This window comes from Zea mays, chromosome 3 (assembly GCF_902167145.1).
Source record: "Zea mays cultivar B73 chromosome 3, Zm-B73-REFERENCE-NAM-5.0, whole genome shotgun sequence".
NCBI classification, from domain to species: Eukaryota; Viridiplantae; Streptophyta; class Magnoliopsida; order Poales; family Poaceae; genus Zea; species Zea mays.
The window spans coordinates 16,429,061-16,443,146 of record NC_050098.1 but is presented as its reverse complement, the minus strand read 5'-3'; the positions used below and the strand labels follow the sequence as shown (position 1 = coordinate 16,443,146).

Genomic DNA, 14,086 nt, shown 5'->3' with positions numbered 1-14,086 from the left:
TTCTGCATGTGCTCCTCCCAGCGTCTTAAGTGCATGCGCTGCTGGTAGACCATCGCATGAGTCTGCACGCCGACTAACATATTTTACTTCATATTTTTACAAACTGATGGAACTCGACAAATATTAACGCACCTGATGCAGCTCCGCGCCATGTTGCAGAAGAAACATATCCTATATCTTGTTCTCCGCCGTCAGCCATTGGTCAACTATGAAGCGCCGTCACCAGTACCCTTTCTTATATGCACCGCGCTGTCCAATTTTGGGTAGTCATGTTTACGCTATTTTTTGTTATCATTTACGGTCTATTTAGTTTGTTCATGCATGCACGGAGAAATTCTCGGAAACGTGACAACAACCCGGTAGATTTTATCTCGGTTTGTTGAAACAGTTTTGTATTACTCTACTAAATGAAACCAGTTACACAATTTTCGATACATATTTATGGATCGAGTTTCCGCTGACGTGCATGCCATGCAATATTATCGGAAACTACCATTTATGGTTTGCGATTTTATCGCGTATAACGTTTACGCTAAAAGACGAAGTCGTTTACATTTGTTTGTGAATGATTTACGCTTTGGTCCGACCAGCCCAGAAAACCGTCCAGAAAACCTGCGCGCTGCCCGGGTCGGCAAATTGGCTGGGGCTTCCCAGTACTAATGGAAGCCCTAGGCTTCCATTAGCTCGTCCCTATATATATACTATACTTAAAGAATCACTTTCAACGGTCTTCTATTTACAAAAAAGTCCCTACATTTTTTTCAAATCAACTCAGCGTAAAATATTAAAAAGCGGTGCAGGAGGTGGGTTATGTTAAAAAGCGATGTAGGAGTTGAGGTTTGAACCCACATCCTGATGGAAGAAGGATGGTGGGAGACACTTGACGAAGTTATCTAACCAGTAGAACATCATGCTCAGGTGTTTATAATATTGAATATAAATTGTACACATATATATATATATATATGCTTTTTTGTAAAATAAAAAAATAATCGTGTTGGGCCGGGCCAACACTACAGGCGGAGGCTATGGCCCAAGCACCGCACGACGCTCATGCCAGGTTGGTCCAGACACTATTAAATGGGTCGTGCCTCGAACCGACTCGCTAGACACAACTCATTTGACCATCTATACCTCTGCACGATAGTGATGGTCCTAGCCTCAGTTGCCACCACCTCGTTCGCCATTCTACTTCTTTTCTCTCCCCTCATGCCTCCACCTCCGCGCCACTCCATTCTTGGCAGAGGGCGTAGAAGCATGCGCCTCCTCCCCGTATTCGTTCGACACTAGCCCCGACACCGACTCGCGTAGTGGCTATTGCACGTCCACGAGGACGTTTCACATCATGCGCGCACCATCGTTTTTGTTGTCGTCGGATGTCCCATTCGTCTTCCCAGCCTTCGCCCTGTTCTTCTTCCCCAACCTGTTGCCCCCGCCCACGATCGCAGCCGCGAGCCAACCAACGCTAGTCTACGCGGGTACAGGGCGATTTGGTCATGCTCCTGGCCTTTCTCCGTGCGTGCCGTTGAGGAGGACATGGTGGCGCCTGTCGTGCTTAGGTTATCTTGGCGATAAGGAGTCCAGGTCTGAGATATTGGACAACCAAGCCCGTAGCGTGGCAACAGTCGGCATATGCTACGGAGTTGGTGGTGGTGTTGTGTCGCTTCGGCGGGTCTAGGGCTATGAAGACACTCGCATTCTCTCGTCCTTCTCGGATTGACGCCTGGTGCGGGTGCCTCTCGGTTTAGAGCTGCTCCGGCTGGGCTTCTTTCTTCGCTTACATGCTCTCTCCCTATATATCTAACGGTATACTATCTATGTCGCCTCCAGATGTCCAGGTCTTCGTCGTGTCCTTCTCCGGCAACGAACAGATATGTCTGTCTCTTCCCTTCCCCTCCTGCTCTACGAAACCTTGGAAGTGAGGGAGGCGAGATGTGGTGGGGGTCTCTGATTTGCTGCCTATGGTACTCGTGCGTTCATAACAATATTATTCGGAAAGCGGAGACAATCAATAAAAAATCTTGAGATCTTTTTGGTAGATAATTACATGGATATTGTTGTGAACCGTCGCAACGCACGGGTAACCGATTAGTATATATAGAAACTCTACCACCTCTTTTTTTATCTATTTTTATATTTTAGACAATAAATCAAGGAAAACTAAAAAAACTAAAATATGTATAAGACACGTGAAGGTATACCAAATATGTACATAAAAAATTAGAGCAAAATACATCCTTAGTTTTAACACATAAATAAAAAGATATAGAGGAAAGAGAAATAAAATAGAATCTTTTATAAATAACATATATACAAGGGATGCAGTGAAGACCGTCTTACACCGAGACTTTAACTGGCCTGTACACCGAAAACATATGATCTCGTACAATAATGGTAGTATCAACAGACACGAGAAGAGCAATTAGTGAAGAAAAACACCATGTGATACGACGGTGATCAGGCAAAATATGCATTCACCACTTGGCTTCAAGCATCACCGCGATCTTTCCTGCCGAGGAACACATCGCTCAGAACGGTTTTGGACTGCAGCGAGGCCCTGAGAATCTCTAAACCCTGCAGCAAATTAAAATTTATGCCGTCAGCTTTTTACAGCTACAAGTTCATATATTTATTTACACACATATATATAAACTAAACCAAACAAAGAGTTAACTCGATGACCTCATTGTAGCCGAGCTGCACGGTCTTCTCCTGCAGCGCGGCGAGGTCGGTGACCGCGAAGGCGTGGAGCAGCGTGAAGCTGGAGATGGCGGACATGGGCATGACGGTGAGGTTGTCCATGACCGTGTACGTGACGACGCCCTGGACGAACCCGGCGGCGGCGGCGGGCATCTGGGCGGCGGGCGGGAGGTACTGCGCGGCGGCGGTCATGAGGTTGCCGCAGGTCGGGCACGCCTTGCCGTAGGCGTCGGTGATGTAGGTGCGGCAGCTGCTGTTGAAGATGCTGGTGCAGCGGTACAGCAGCAGGCTCCTGCTGCTGGTGGTGGTGGGATGATGCCCCGGCGGCGGTGGTAGCAGGCGAAGGAGGGAGGAGCCGTCCAGCAGCGAGCAGAGCACGGCGGGGCGGAGCAGCGCGTCCTTGGCGGCGCCGGGCTGGACGTAGGCGTAGTCGAGGCCCTCCACGCTGCCGTAGAGGCTGCCGACGCTGCCGGCCACGCCGTCCTTGCCCAGCAGCTTGACGGCCGCGCCGACGGGCAGGACGAGGAGCGAGAAGAGGAAGTCCACCACGTCCTTGCTCGCCTCCGCGAACAGCAGCCGCCGCGCCTTCCTGTCGATGAGGAGCTTCATGCTGAGCGGCGCCGTCGTCGGCGTCGTCGTGTTAGTTGCTGCGGCCATCGAAGTAGCAATAGCAAGCTGGAGCTCGTAAGCTTGGCAGCTTGCTAGCTCTCTTGTTGGTGGAGTAACCAACGACCGCGCTGGGCAGCTACGTACCTCGACGGATAAGTGAGTGGCATGAGCTCCATCGCCGTCACGGATAGATATATAAACACATAATAACCATAAAGACAAATGGAACTGTTCTACTTCTTCTAGCTTATTTTTCTCGCAAAAGATTTATGCTCATCTGATGGGTAACCAGTGGACACATCCCATTTTCTCTTAGTTGTGGAAATCCAAATGTCAACCCAAGCACAAGGTGTTCTTTTGGCTACTACTGAAAGACAGACTAAATACCAGAGCTTTTCTAAGGCAGCGGTCCATGTTTTTGGACTCTTATTCCTGTGGCAACTGTATTCTTCAAGTTGAAGAGACGGTCATTCACCTCTTTTTCAGATGCAATTTTGCTAAGAGATGTTGGTCCTTGATTGGAATCTCTCCTTCACATTCTGCGGATTTACTCAACACCATTTTAAGAATCAGAAGACGTTGGCAAGTCCCTTGGAAACTTGAAGCTATAATTCTTTTGACCTGGGGCATCTGGAAATGCAGAAATAATTGAATGTTCAATGAGACTCCGCCCACGGTGGAAGGTTGTCGTGCTATGTTCAAATCTGAAATGAACCTTCTTAGTCATCGAGTTAAGCCAGTAATTGGAGATAAAATTAGATCCTGGCTTTTTTATTTTGTTCTGTAATTCTTACTTTTTTCTGTACTCACTCTCCTGTATCTTCTTCCATACTCTGGTTTTCTTAAGCAATAAAATACTGTAGGACCCGCTACAGTGACTTTTACTTCAAAAAAAAGATCGAGCGCCGTCGCCGCACACGTCATGCACATGGCCGGCCGGGCGCGCGCGTGCTTGGCAAGCATGCATGGATATAGACGTAATGTATATGCTTGGCAAGGCATTTGAGGGCACTTGGTGGAGTATATATAGACGTGTGCGCTTCTTCCAACAGAGAGCTAGCTAGCGCAAGCTAGGGTACATAGATCTGATGGGGTGAGAATAATGGTGCAAGCAAGCAAGCATATAATATGACGGTGAGTGAACTGACTGATCGATCAGACAAATGCCTTCTACTCCAACTCTAGTGTGGGGTATCGCTTGCTTATAAAAAATGCATGGTAGAGGACTAGAGGTAGAAGGGAGTGCTTCCTTTGCATGATGGTACATGGTTCATCGATGACCCAAAAGCTCCACTCTCTCTCGGGCTCAACGTATGTATATACCACTAGATGCCAGCCTTCTTCTCGAGTCAGCATCAAATTAACCTCCTAATTAAAAAATATTAGAAGTTTTGCATGCTTGTATTGTCATTGTCACCATTCACCAAGTTATCAGGGTTAGATTAAAAGAGGCTATGCATGCATGGGTGTACAATGGCGCCGTGTCTGTATTATGAGGGACACTAGGGCATTTGTGGGTGTGCATGCTACGGCCTATATATACGTAGAGCTAGCTATCCTATACTATATAGATGAGATCACATCGTTCCTGATATTAGGAATCACTAGTAGCAGCTAGCTCGCGAAAAATAAGGTTGTTGATGGATCAGCCTATACTATTGTCATTATTATAAAATTAAGGACTTATTTGGATACACACATATGTTCAGCTTATTTAATTTGAGATGGGTTGAATAACATTCTAAACTGAATTTTTTTGAGATAATTTTGTAGAACTCTGAAGAAACGACGTGGTTTACATGCATGACATGTAATAAGATGTTCAGTACGACTAAAAGTGGCATGTTCATCTGAAATATCACAGATTTCATCCATTTATATTATATCAATTGAGATCGTTCATTCGTGCTCGTATTTGGTTTTGCTAATCTACAAGCCGCTGCGAAATCCGTTCATGATTTAAGGTGAACGGTTACGGAAAGACAAGCGCTGTTTTGTAGAGGTGCTTTGGGCTAGAGAAATGGTCATTACATTTTTTGCTGTGGCGCCACGTAACGTAAACATGCGCCTTGTTTGTGCCCTCTTGTGGTCTTTTTGTGACGGTAGAACGGAGTTTTTGCTTGGTGAGACGGAATGTGGGCCTCAAGTGGGAGCGCATGACGTCTGCCGTGTTTGTCTCGCACTCAGCAGAGCCGTACCACGCATGACGTCTGCGGCGTTTATTTGTGCAGTAAAATAGTTGTTTTTAATGCTAGTTAACTCTAGTTTAGCTATATAGCTTTTTTTAAGCTAAATAGTGTTAGACTGTTGCAACAGACCTCATATCTCGCCAATACTACAGTACTGTCGGGGACCATAATTAGGGGTACCCTCAAGACTCGTAATCTCAGCTGGTAACCCCCATCAGCACAAAGCTGCAAAGGCCTGATGGGTACAATTAAGTCAAGGCTCGGTCCACTCAAGGGACACGATCTCGCCTCGCCCGAGCCCAACCTCGGGCAAGTGCAGCCGACCCCGGAGGATTTACGTCTCGCCCGAGGACCCCCTCCAGCAACGGACACACTGTCACACCCGGGTTTCGGGGCACCAAGACCCGGGCGCGAACATCATCACCAGGTGTGCTGGGACCAAGTCTCACACATATGATGAATCATGGCACAGGATCGAATGTCACATTTTACTATATAATAGGAGTTCTATACAAAATAAATAAATATTTACATTATAAGGAGACAACGGTCCAGCAACCCAAAGTTGACTGGGAGACGACGGTCTAGATCTCTCACGAACACATCACAGCATCCTTCAAGCGCCTCATCCTGTGGTACCTGTTCTTGACCTGTGGGGGGGTGTGAGACAGCAAGAGTGAGCTCACATACGTTCATCGCTCAACAAGTTGTGGGGAATAATGTGCATGAACTCGCCAAAGGTGGGAGCTCACGTGAAGTGTAAGGCTTACCAAAGAGGATGGATAGAGCTGAGCATTGCTTTTAAAGTTGCTCAAAATTTTATTAGCAGTTACTAAGTGTCGGCGTTTCGAGACCGGGGGGTCCCTAAGCCGACGAGTGAGTGTGCCGCGTGCCCCAGCCCAGATGGGTCGAGCGCGTGGGCGAGCGCGAAGGGGGGAAAGGCGAGGTGGCCGGAGACGGGCGTGAGAGAGGTGGAGATCCCGCGGCCTTCGTGTTCGTCCCGCGCCCAGGTCGGGTGCGCTTGCAGTAGGGGGGTTACAAGCGTCCACGCGGGTGAGGGAAGCGAGCGGCCCCAAGAGAGCGCCTGTCCCGTCCTCGGTCCCGCGCGGCCAACCTTCTCTAAGAAGGCCCTGGTCCTTCCTTTTATAGGCGTAAGGAGAGGATCCAGGTGTACAATGGGGGTGTAGCAGAGTGCTACGTGTCTAGCGGAGGGAGAGCTAGCGCCCTAAGTACATGCCAATGTGGCAGCCGGAGAGATCTTGGCACCCTGCTGGTGTGATGTCGTGGCTGTCGGAGGAGCAACGGAGCTTGGCGGAGGGACAGCTGTCGGGGCGGTCGAGTCTTTGCTGACGTCCCCCTGCTTCCGTAAGGGAGCTGAGAGCCGCCGTCGTCACAGGGCACGCGGGGCGCCATCTGTAATACCCGATTTGTAATTTGCAAGAGCTAATATCAAAGGGATAAACAAGTTCACTTTATCTATGTGGGAGTTTGAACTTTTGTGCCATCACATGTGAACACCATATTTTAAAACAGATAATTATAAAATATGTATACCACTAAATCATTGCATCATGATGAAATTTTATTTTGTGTGCATTATTTGTGACAATATAATAATAATAATAAAAGAAATATAATAATGAGAGGAAATTGGAATCCTAAATAGAGAATTAGGGTTTGAGTTAGAGAAAGGAAATATTATGCAAAATAGAATAAATGGAGAAATAAATAAAATTACCCATACTATGTTCAGAGGAATTGAGCATATAAATGTGAAGACAAATTTGCTGTGAACTTTGAATTTCAATTGGATTTGGGAATTGAAAACCAAATTCAAATTTGTAAAGGGAAAATTCCAATAGAATAAAAGAAAAGGGGGTAATTAACTTAATGGGCCTTTGGCTTGCAATTCAGCCCACCCTGTGAAATCCTCTACGCAGCCCAACTCTCTCAACCGTGCGCCAGTCACCGCCAGGCGGGACCCACTGCCCAGTTCTTCTCACCGCGGGCGTTGGGTTGCTCTCAATGTCGCGTGGGCCACTGCCCCTCTCTCCGTGTCCACCAGCGCGTTCGACCACAGACATGCGGGGCCCGCTTGACGGCCCACCTGTCACCCTGCTCGCGTCCGTAACAAACCGAGCGCAACGGCCGGCGTCGTCAGCTTCTTCGTCAACTGGATCCCGCGCATGGCGGGCGGTCTCCTTCCCCTTCTTCTGGAGCTGCTGGTCGACTCCGATTCCGTCGGTTCGGGACGTTAAATACGTGCTCGCCCGAGAAACCCTAGATCCTAAAACCGCACGAACCCAGCCGTCATCCCCCGTGACCGAGAAAACCAATACGTGTGGCCCGTCCGCCGTCGGAGCCGTGTCTCCACCTTCACCGTCGTTTGGAGGCCGGTGTGGGGTCGTAGGTGTTCGGCACTCCGTGTGGAGTGCGTGTGCGAAGAATCAAGATCGGAGGTTGAGACCGGCGTCCGGAATTCCTCGCCACAATTAATCTCCGCCGTGGCTCCGCCATGTCCCCACGACCAGCGTTCTGCGCGTCAAATCCTCCTGGTATGATGGCTCGATCAAGTTCGCAGTGATTCCCTTATCGCGTAGAAGTGAGCGGATTGGAGAATAGGGCATTCGTTAGCCGGTTTCGGGTCTCTCCGGTGAGCTTCGCCGCGGCCTGGTGGGCGGCGCCGCCGTGCGCATCTGCCCAGTTGGGGCGATAACCATGCGCCGTCGGATCCACCAGGAACGGCTGCGATTAGAACCGGTATACCGATTCGGGTTTGGGGGCTGTGGGCCGTCTGATTTAGATCAGACGGATGACTGGTGTAGCTAGCGTTTTGAATCTGGAGCGTTGATATTTGATCGTGCGGTGGCCGACGCGTACCGTTTCGATCCACTCCAGATCTAATCTGGAACACCCATGTCCGATCTGACGGCCGGGATCCACCGCACTTTTGGACCGCGCAAGTTTTGCATATAAACCCCTCTACTCACGTATTAATAACCCGCGATCCACTTAGGGAGCGCCTGTGTCTCAGGATTAGTTGTAGAATAGCCCTTGAGTTCTCTGGAAATAGTGCGCCTAGTCCAGAGCTTATTTAAACTGTATAAATGAATTAGAAATTGAATATTTAATATGAAAAGAATTGCTAGAACTTATAAAATTCATAGAAAATTCATCTCTGGTCCAAATTGAGCCATTCCACTTTCTAAATTTTTGTAATTTAATTCTCTATCACTTAGAGTCTATGTTTTGTCATGAAAACAGTAATAAAATTTATTTCTCACTTAATCCTATTTAAAACACATGAAACCTTTAAAAATTCATAACTTAAAATCTATAACTCAAAAAATTATGATTCCTATTCTTATGATCTTATTTTAATATGTAGATTATTAATATGTATTTTGTTTTTATGTTTGGTGTGATGTTAATTTTGCATATACCATGTATGTCTGTATTGCTACGTTTAGCGGTGAGGACACGTGTCACCTGAAGATCATCCTGGTACCTGGAATCTCAAGTCTCAGGCAAGTTGTGCCCTTGATCACTTCTTTTTACCCAGCCATGTTCTAATTAATCATAATGATCTGCATAGGTTAATTTTGATGGGACCCAATAGGTTACCCTAGTTTGATTATCTTTATACCTTGTTACCACTGAACTTTTTGGGTAGTACTTGCTAGTGCTTTATGTGGTTTTGGGTATGAAGATACATTACTCATGATTATACTTTTGTTATCCGTTGTTATTTATCGTTCATGATAAGATCATTATGTTAATTGGAACATGGAGCGACCACCCGGGAAAACAGTGCTACCACAAGGGTATAATGGGACGCCCTTGGCTGATTAATTAGGAAAGCTAGTGGAGGACTACCTTACCCGAAAGGGGCAAGGGCAGTAGGGGAGTGGTCAGTGTAGGGAGGCCCTCAGGAGGATTTTGCTGCGATGGCGGTCCTGCAAGGGAATTCCTGCATTGGAGCTTCCTATAAACTGTAGCGGGTTTTCTGAAGCTAGTGGAACTTTGTAAAGGCCTCGTAGTGTTACCCTGCCTCGCCTCCTCGGTAGAGGTGTATGGGAAGTCGCGATCCCTTGGCAGATGGGTAACATGACTTGTGGGTAAAGATGCGCCACCTCTGCAGAGTGTAAAACTGGTATACTAGCCGTGCTCACGGTCATGAGCAGCTCGGACCCTCACATGATTAATTTATGGAACTTAAATTCAATTTGTCATATGCATTGCATCGCAGGTGATGTTGTTACTTTTGTTCTACTACTTAATTGGGTTGGTATTTACTTATACTTAGTAATTGCTAATAAAATTTTGACCAACTTTAAAAGCAATGCTCAGCTCTAACCATCCTTTTTGGTAAGCCTTACACTTCACGTGAGCTCCCACCTTTGGCGAGTTCATGCACATTATTCCCCACAACTTGTTGAGCGATGAACGTATGTGAGCTCACTCTTGCTGTCTCACACCCCCCCCCCACACAGGTCAAGAACAGGTATCGCAGGATGATGCGCGTGGAGGATGCTGTGATGAGTTCGTGAGTGGTCTAGGCCGTCGTCTCCCAGTCAACTTTGGGTTGCTGGATCGTTTCCTCATATGATGTAATTATTTAATTATTTTGTATAGAACTCCTGTTATGTAGTAAAGATGTGACATTCGATCCTGTGCCATGATTCATCATATGTGTGAGACTTGGTCCCAGCACACCTGGTGATTATGTTTACGCCCGGGCTTTGGACCCCTAAAACCCGGGTGTTACACCATCATTGCCTATCTGGCGGAGCTGGCAAGATGGGACACCGGTCTTGTTCTCCGCGGCCCGAGTCGGCTCGGGGTAGGGTGATGATGGCGCTCCCTGTTGACGTGGCGGGCCCGCGCCCGGGCGACGTGGGGGCTCCTCCGAAGCTGGGGTCGAATCTGTCTTCCGTTGCCGAGGCCGAGCCCGAGCCCCCGGGGTCGGGCGAGGCGGAGGTCGTTCGGCAGAGGCCAGGGCGGAGTCCGAGCCCTGGGGTCGGGCGAAGCGGAGTTCGTCGTCTTCAGGGTCTTAGCCCGAGTCCGAGCCCTGGGGTCGGGCAGAGCGGATTTCGCCGTCTTCCGGGTCTTAGCCCGAGTCCGAGCCCTGGGGTCGGGCGGAGCGGAGTTCGCCGTCTTCCGGGTCTTAGCCCGAGTCCGAGCCCTGGGGTCGGGCGGAGCGGAGTTCGCCGTCTTCCGGGTCTTAGCCCGAGTCTGAGCCCTAGGGTCGGGCGGAGCGGAGTTCGCCGTCTTCCGGGTCTTAGCCCGAGTCCGAGCCCAGGGGTCGGGCGGAGCAGAGTTCGCCGTCTTCCGGGTCTTAGCCCGAGTCCGAGCCCTGGGGTCGGGCGGAGCGGAGCTTCCTATGGCGCCTTTGGCAAAACCTGACTGCCTGTCAGACTCACTCTGTCGAGTGGCACTGTAGTCGGAGTGGCGCAGGCGGCGCTGTCCTTCTGTCAGACCGGTCAGTGGAGCAGTGAAGTGACGGCGGTCACCTCAGCCCTGCCGGGGGGGCGCGCGTCAGGATAAAGGTGTCAGGCCACCTTTGCGTTAAATGCTCCTGCAACTCGGTCAGTCGGTGCGGCGATTTAGTCAGGGTTGCTTCTTAGCGAAGCCAAGGCCTCGGGCGTGCCGGAGATGTGCCCGCCGTTAAAAAGGGGGGGCCTCGGGCGAGACGGAAGTCCCTCGAGGTCGGCTGCCCTTGTCCGAGGCTAGGCTCGGGCGAAGCGTGATCGAGTCACTCGTATGGACTGATCCCTGAATTAATCGCACCCATCAGGCCTCTGCGGCTTTATGCTGATGGGGGTTACCAGCTGAGAATTAGGCGTCTTGAGGGTACCCCTAATTATGGTCCCCGACAGTAGCCCCCGAGCCTCGAAGGGAGTGTTAGCACTCGCTTGGAGGCTTTCGTCGCACTTTTTTGCAAGGGGACCAGCCTTTCTCGGTTGCATTTTGCTCCGGTGGGTGCGCGCGAGCGCACCCGCCGGGTGTAGCCCCCGAGGCCTCGGAGGAGTGGTTTCACTCCTTCGAGGTCTTAATGCCTTGCGTAACGCTTCGGCTGGTCTCGTTGTTCCCTCATGCGAACTGGCCGTAGCCCGGGTGCACGGTCGGGGCCCAAGTTCTCGGGCTGGTATGTTGACGCTGTCAACGGTTCGGCCGGAGTCGGGTTTGCGAGAGCAGCCCCCGAGCCTCCGCACAGGGCGAGAGGGCGATCAGGGACAGACTCGGCTTTTTACATACGCCCCTACGTCGCCTTTCCGCAAGGAGGAGGGGGGGAGTGCGCCATGTTACCCTCGATGGGCACCGAACATGGTGTCTCTGGTGAGCTGCAAGCGGGTAATCCGAGTGGACGTCCGTGCCCCGTTCGTTGGGGGTCGGCTAGGGGCCCAGAGGCACGCCCAAAAGTACCTGCGGGTGATCTGCCGGACCCGGTCCCCTGGCGACGGGGTCCGAGGGCTCGATGCCTCCCTCCGATGGGATTCCGTTACAAGATCGCTCCCGCTGGTCTCGGAAATGTCCTAGGGTACCTCGGGAGCGCAGTCCGAGCCTCGGTTATGTATCGAACGTACCCCTGGTCATCCCTCGCTCGGCGTCTGAGGCGACTGTGAACCCTTCGGGGGCCAGCCTTCGAACCCCTGATCAGTAATGGGCGCGGAGCCCGAGTAGCCTGAGGCGGCCATGGAGCCCTTCGGGGGGCCGGCCTTCGAACCCCTGACCAGTAGTGGGTGTCGGGCCCACGCGATCTGAGGCGACTGTTGAACCCTTCGGAGGGCCAGCCTTCGAACCTCTGATCAGTAGGGGGGGCTCGGAGCCCGATTCCTTCACAGGGAAGGATCCTTTTCGGGGTATCCCCCTTTCCCGGTCCCTGTTGCAAGAGATAGAGAAAGAGGAAAAAAGGAAAAGGATGCGAAATCGAACGACGTGGCGTACCTTTTTTGGCGCGGTTATTGCGGCGAAGGCGAAGCATCGCCCGCTTCTCCTGCCAGAGGCGCCGCCTGTCCCGCCGCGGAGTTAATGCGACGGGGCGAGTGGTTGGCGGGGCGGCCGCTGCGCGTGCGCGAGCCGTTCGAGGAACGGATCACGGGCGCACCGTCTTCACGGCGTGGGAGGAGGCTCTCTTGCTGCCCTTGGATGGGACGTGAGCCTGGCTGACGACGTGACTGCTGCTCCCGCCCGCCTGCCACCGTCATTACTGCCGGCCCACTTTCGGCCGCATTGACCGTCGCGCCAGGCTGGCGCTGCTGGGTCGTGCGCTGGGTCGCCTCGAGTCGCGGCATAGGTTCCGCAACCGAAGAGGTGCGACGGTGGCGCAAGTGGCGGTGTGGTTGCTTGCATGCAGCAACTGGCGCGCTGGTTGCGTGACGCGTGGGCCTGGGCCTCCAAGCTGGCGTGTCAGAAGTCGGAGAAGCGCGTCCACCTGGCGCGGTTGCATGCCGCCTGCATGGCTGCCCGCCCCTTCCGCCCGTTGGTCTGGGCAAAAGTGGGGGGTCGCTTGTAATCGCTGGGCGGTTGTGTGCACCACGCGCGGCGGTTTGGCTTCTTCTGCTCTGAGCCGGTTTGCATGACATGCGGGACCCAGCCCCCGAGCCACAGGGGAGGGCCTTGGAGCGTGTTGGAGAAGACTCAGCCCGTGGCGTTTGGGGGCGCACGTAGGGAGAGTTGCCTTTAAAAGGAGGGCGACCCCTTTCGGAAGGCAACCATGTCTTCTTCCTCCCTTATGCATCGTGTCTTTCCATCTTCCAAGCCCCCGGATGGGGGGTATCCGCTGTCTTTCCGCCTCCTCGCTGGAGGAACGCAACTCCGTGGGAGTTGGTACCTTTCAGCCATCGTTCGGCTTCAAGGATTTTCATCGTGCAGCCCGGCTGCACCCCTCCACCGGCGGTCACCCAAGACGGTGACCTCCGGCTTGATGGTGGGGGAAAGCGAGCCGGGCTGCGGCCTCTGCCCCTCCCTCAGCCTCAAGGATTTTCATCACCAAGGCTGGGGAGGGGAGAGTGCCGAGTTGGGGTCGGCCCCTGCGCGGGCGGTGGCCCGCTCCTTCACTCAGTGATGGGGGGGAGGAGCGGTTGTTGTCCGTGGTGCTGGCAGCTGCAGCGTGCCCGGTCTTCAGACGCGAGTGGCTTCGGAGCCGCGCGCGGCGCCGGCGTCTGCCACGGCAGCTGGAAGAGGTTCTTCCGCCGGCGCGATAGCCGGGGCCGGCCACGGGCTGACCTCCAACTCTACGGCCTTCTGCCCGTCCTTGCCTCACGAGTTTTTGGCATGGGCGGGGGCCTCCTGGCAGCGGCATCCACCCTGAGGTTAGCGTTGCCGCTGTTCGGCCCCCCCGGAGCAGAAGTCGTCGTCGTCGCTGCTGCTGGAGCAGGTGACGGCGCGCCGTTCGTCGGCCTTCCGTTGCTCCGCAGGCCTTCCCCCTCGGAGTGGGGTTGTTCATACCTGCGGAGGGGGAACCGGAGTTCCGTTTGTAATGGCACTTTGAATGCCAGTGTTTTTGTTCATTGTGGCTGTCGAGGCCTGAACATGTATGTAATTTCGGCACGGAGCCGTGTTTTTCCTCATTTTTGAGCGCTAAG

General features: G+C 52.1%; 1 protein-coding gene across 1 annotated transcript; it reads right to left on the bottom strand.

Moving 5' to 3' along the window:
• Positions 1-2,190: 2,190 nt before the first annotated feature.
• On the bottom strand, positions 2,191-3,537 carry LOC103649760 (uncharacterized). Its single transcript, XM_008675480.3, has 2 exons — positions 2,683-3,537; positions 2,191-2,574 (listed from the first exon to the last, which is right to left on the bottom strand). Exons 1-2 carry the CDS (start codon positions 3,355-3,357, stop codon positions 2,488-2,490), a joined length of 762 nt encoding a protein of 253 aa, XP_008673702.2. The 5' UTR covers positions 3,358-3,537; the 3' UTR covers positions 2,191-2,487.
• Positions 3,538-14,086: the final 10,549 nt, after the last annotated feature.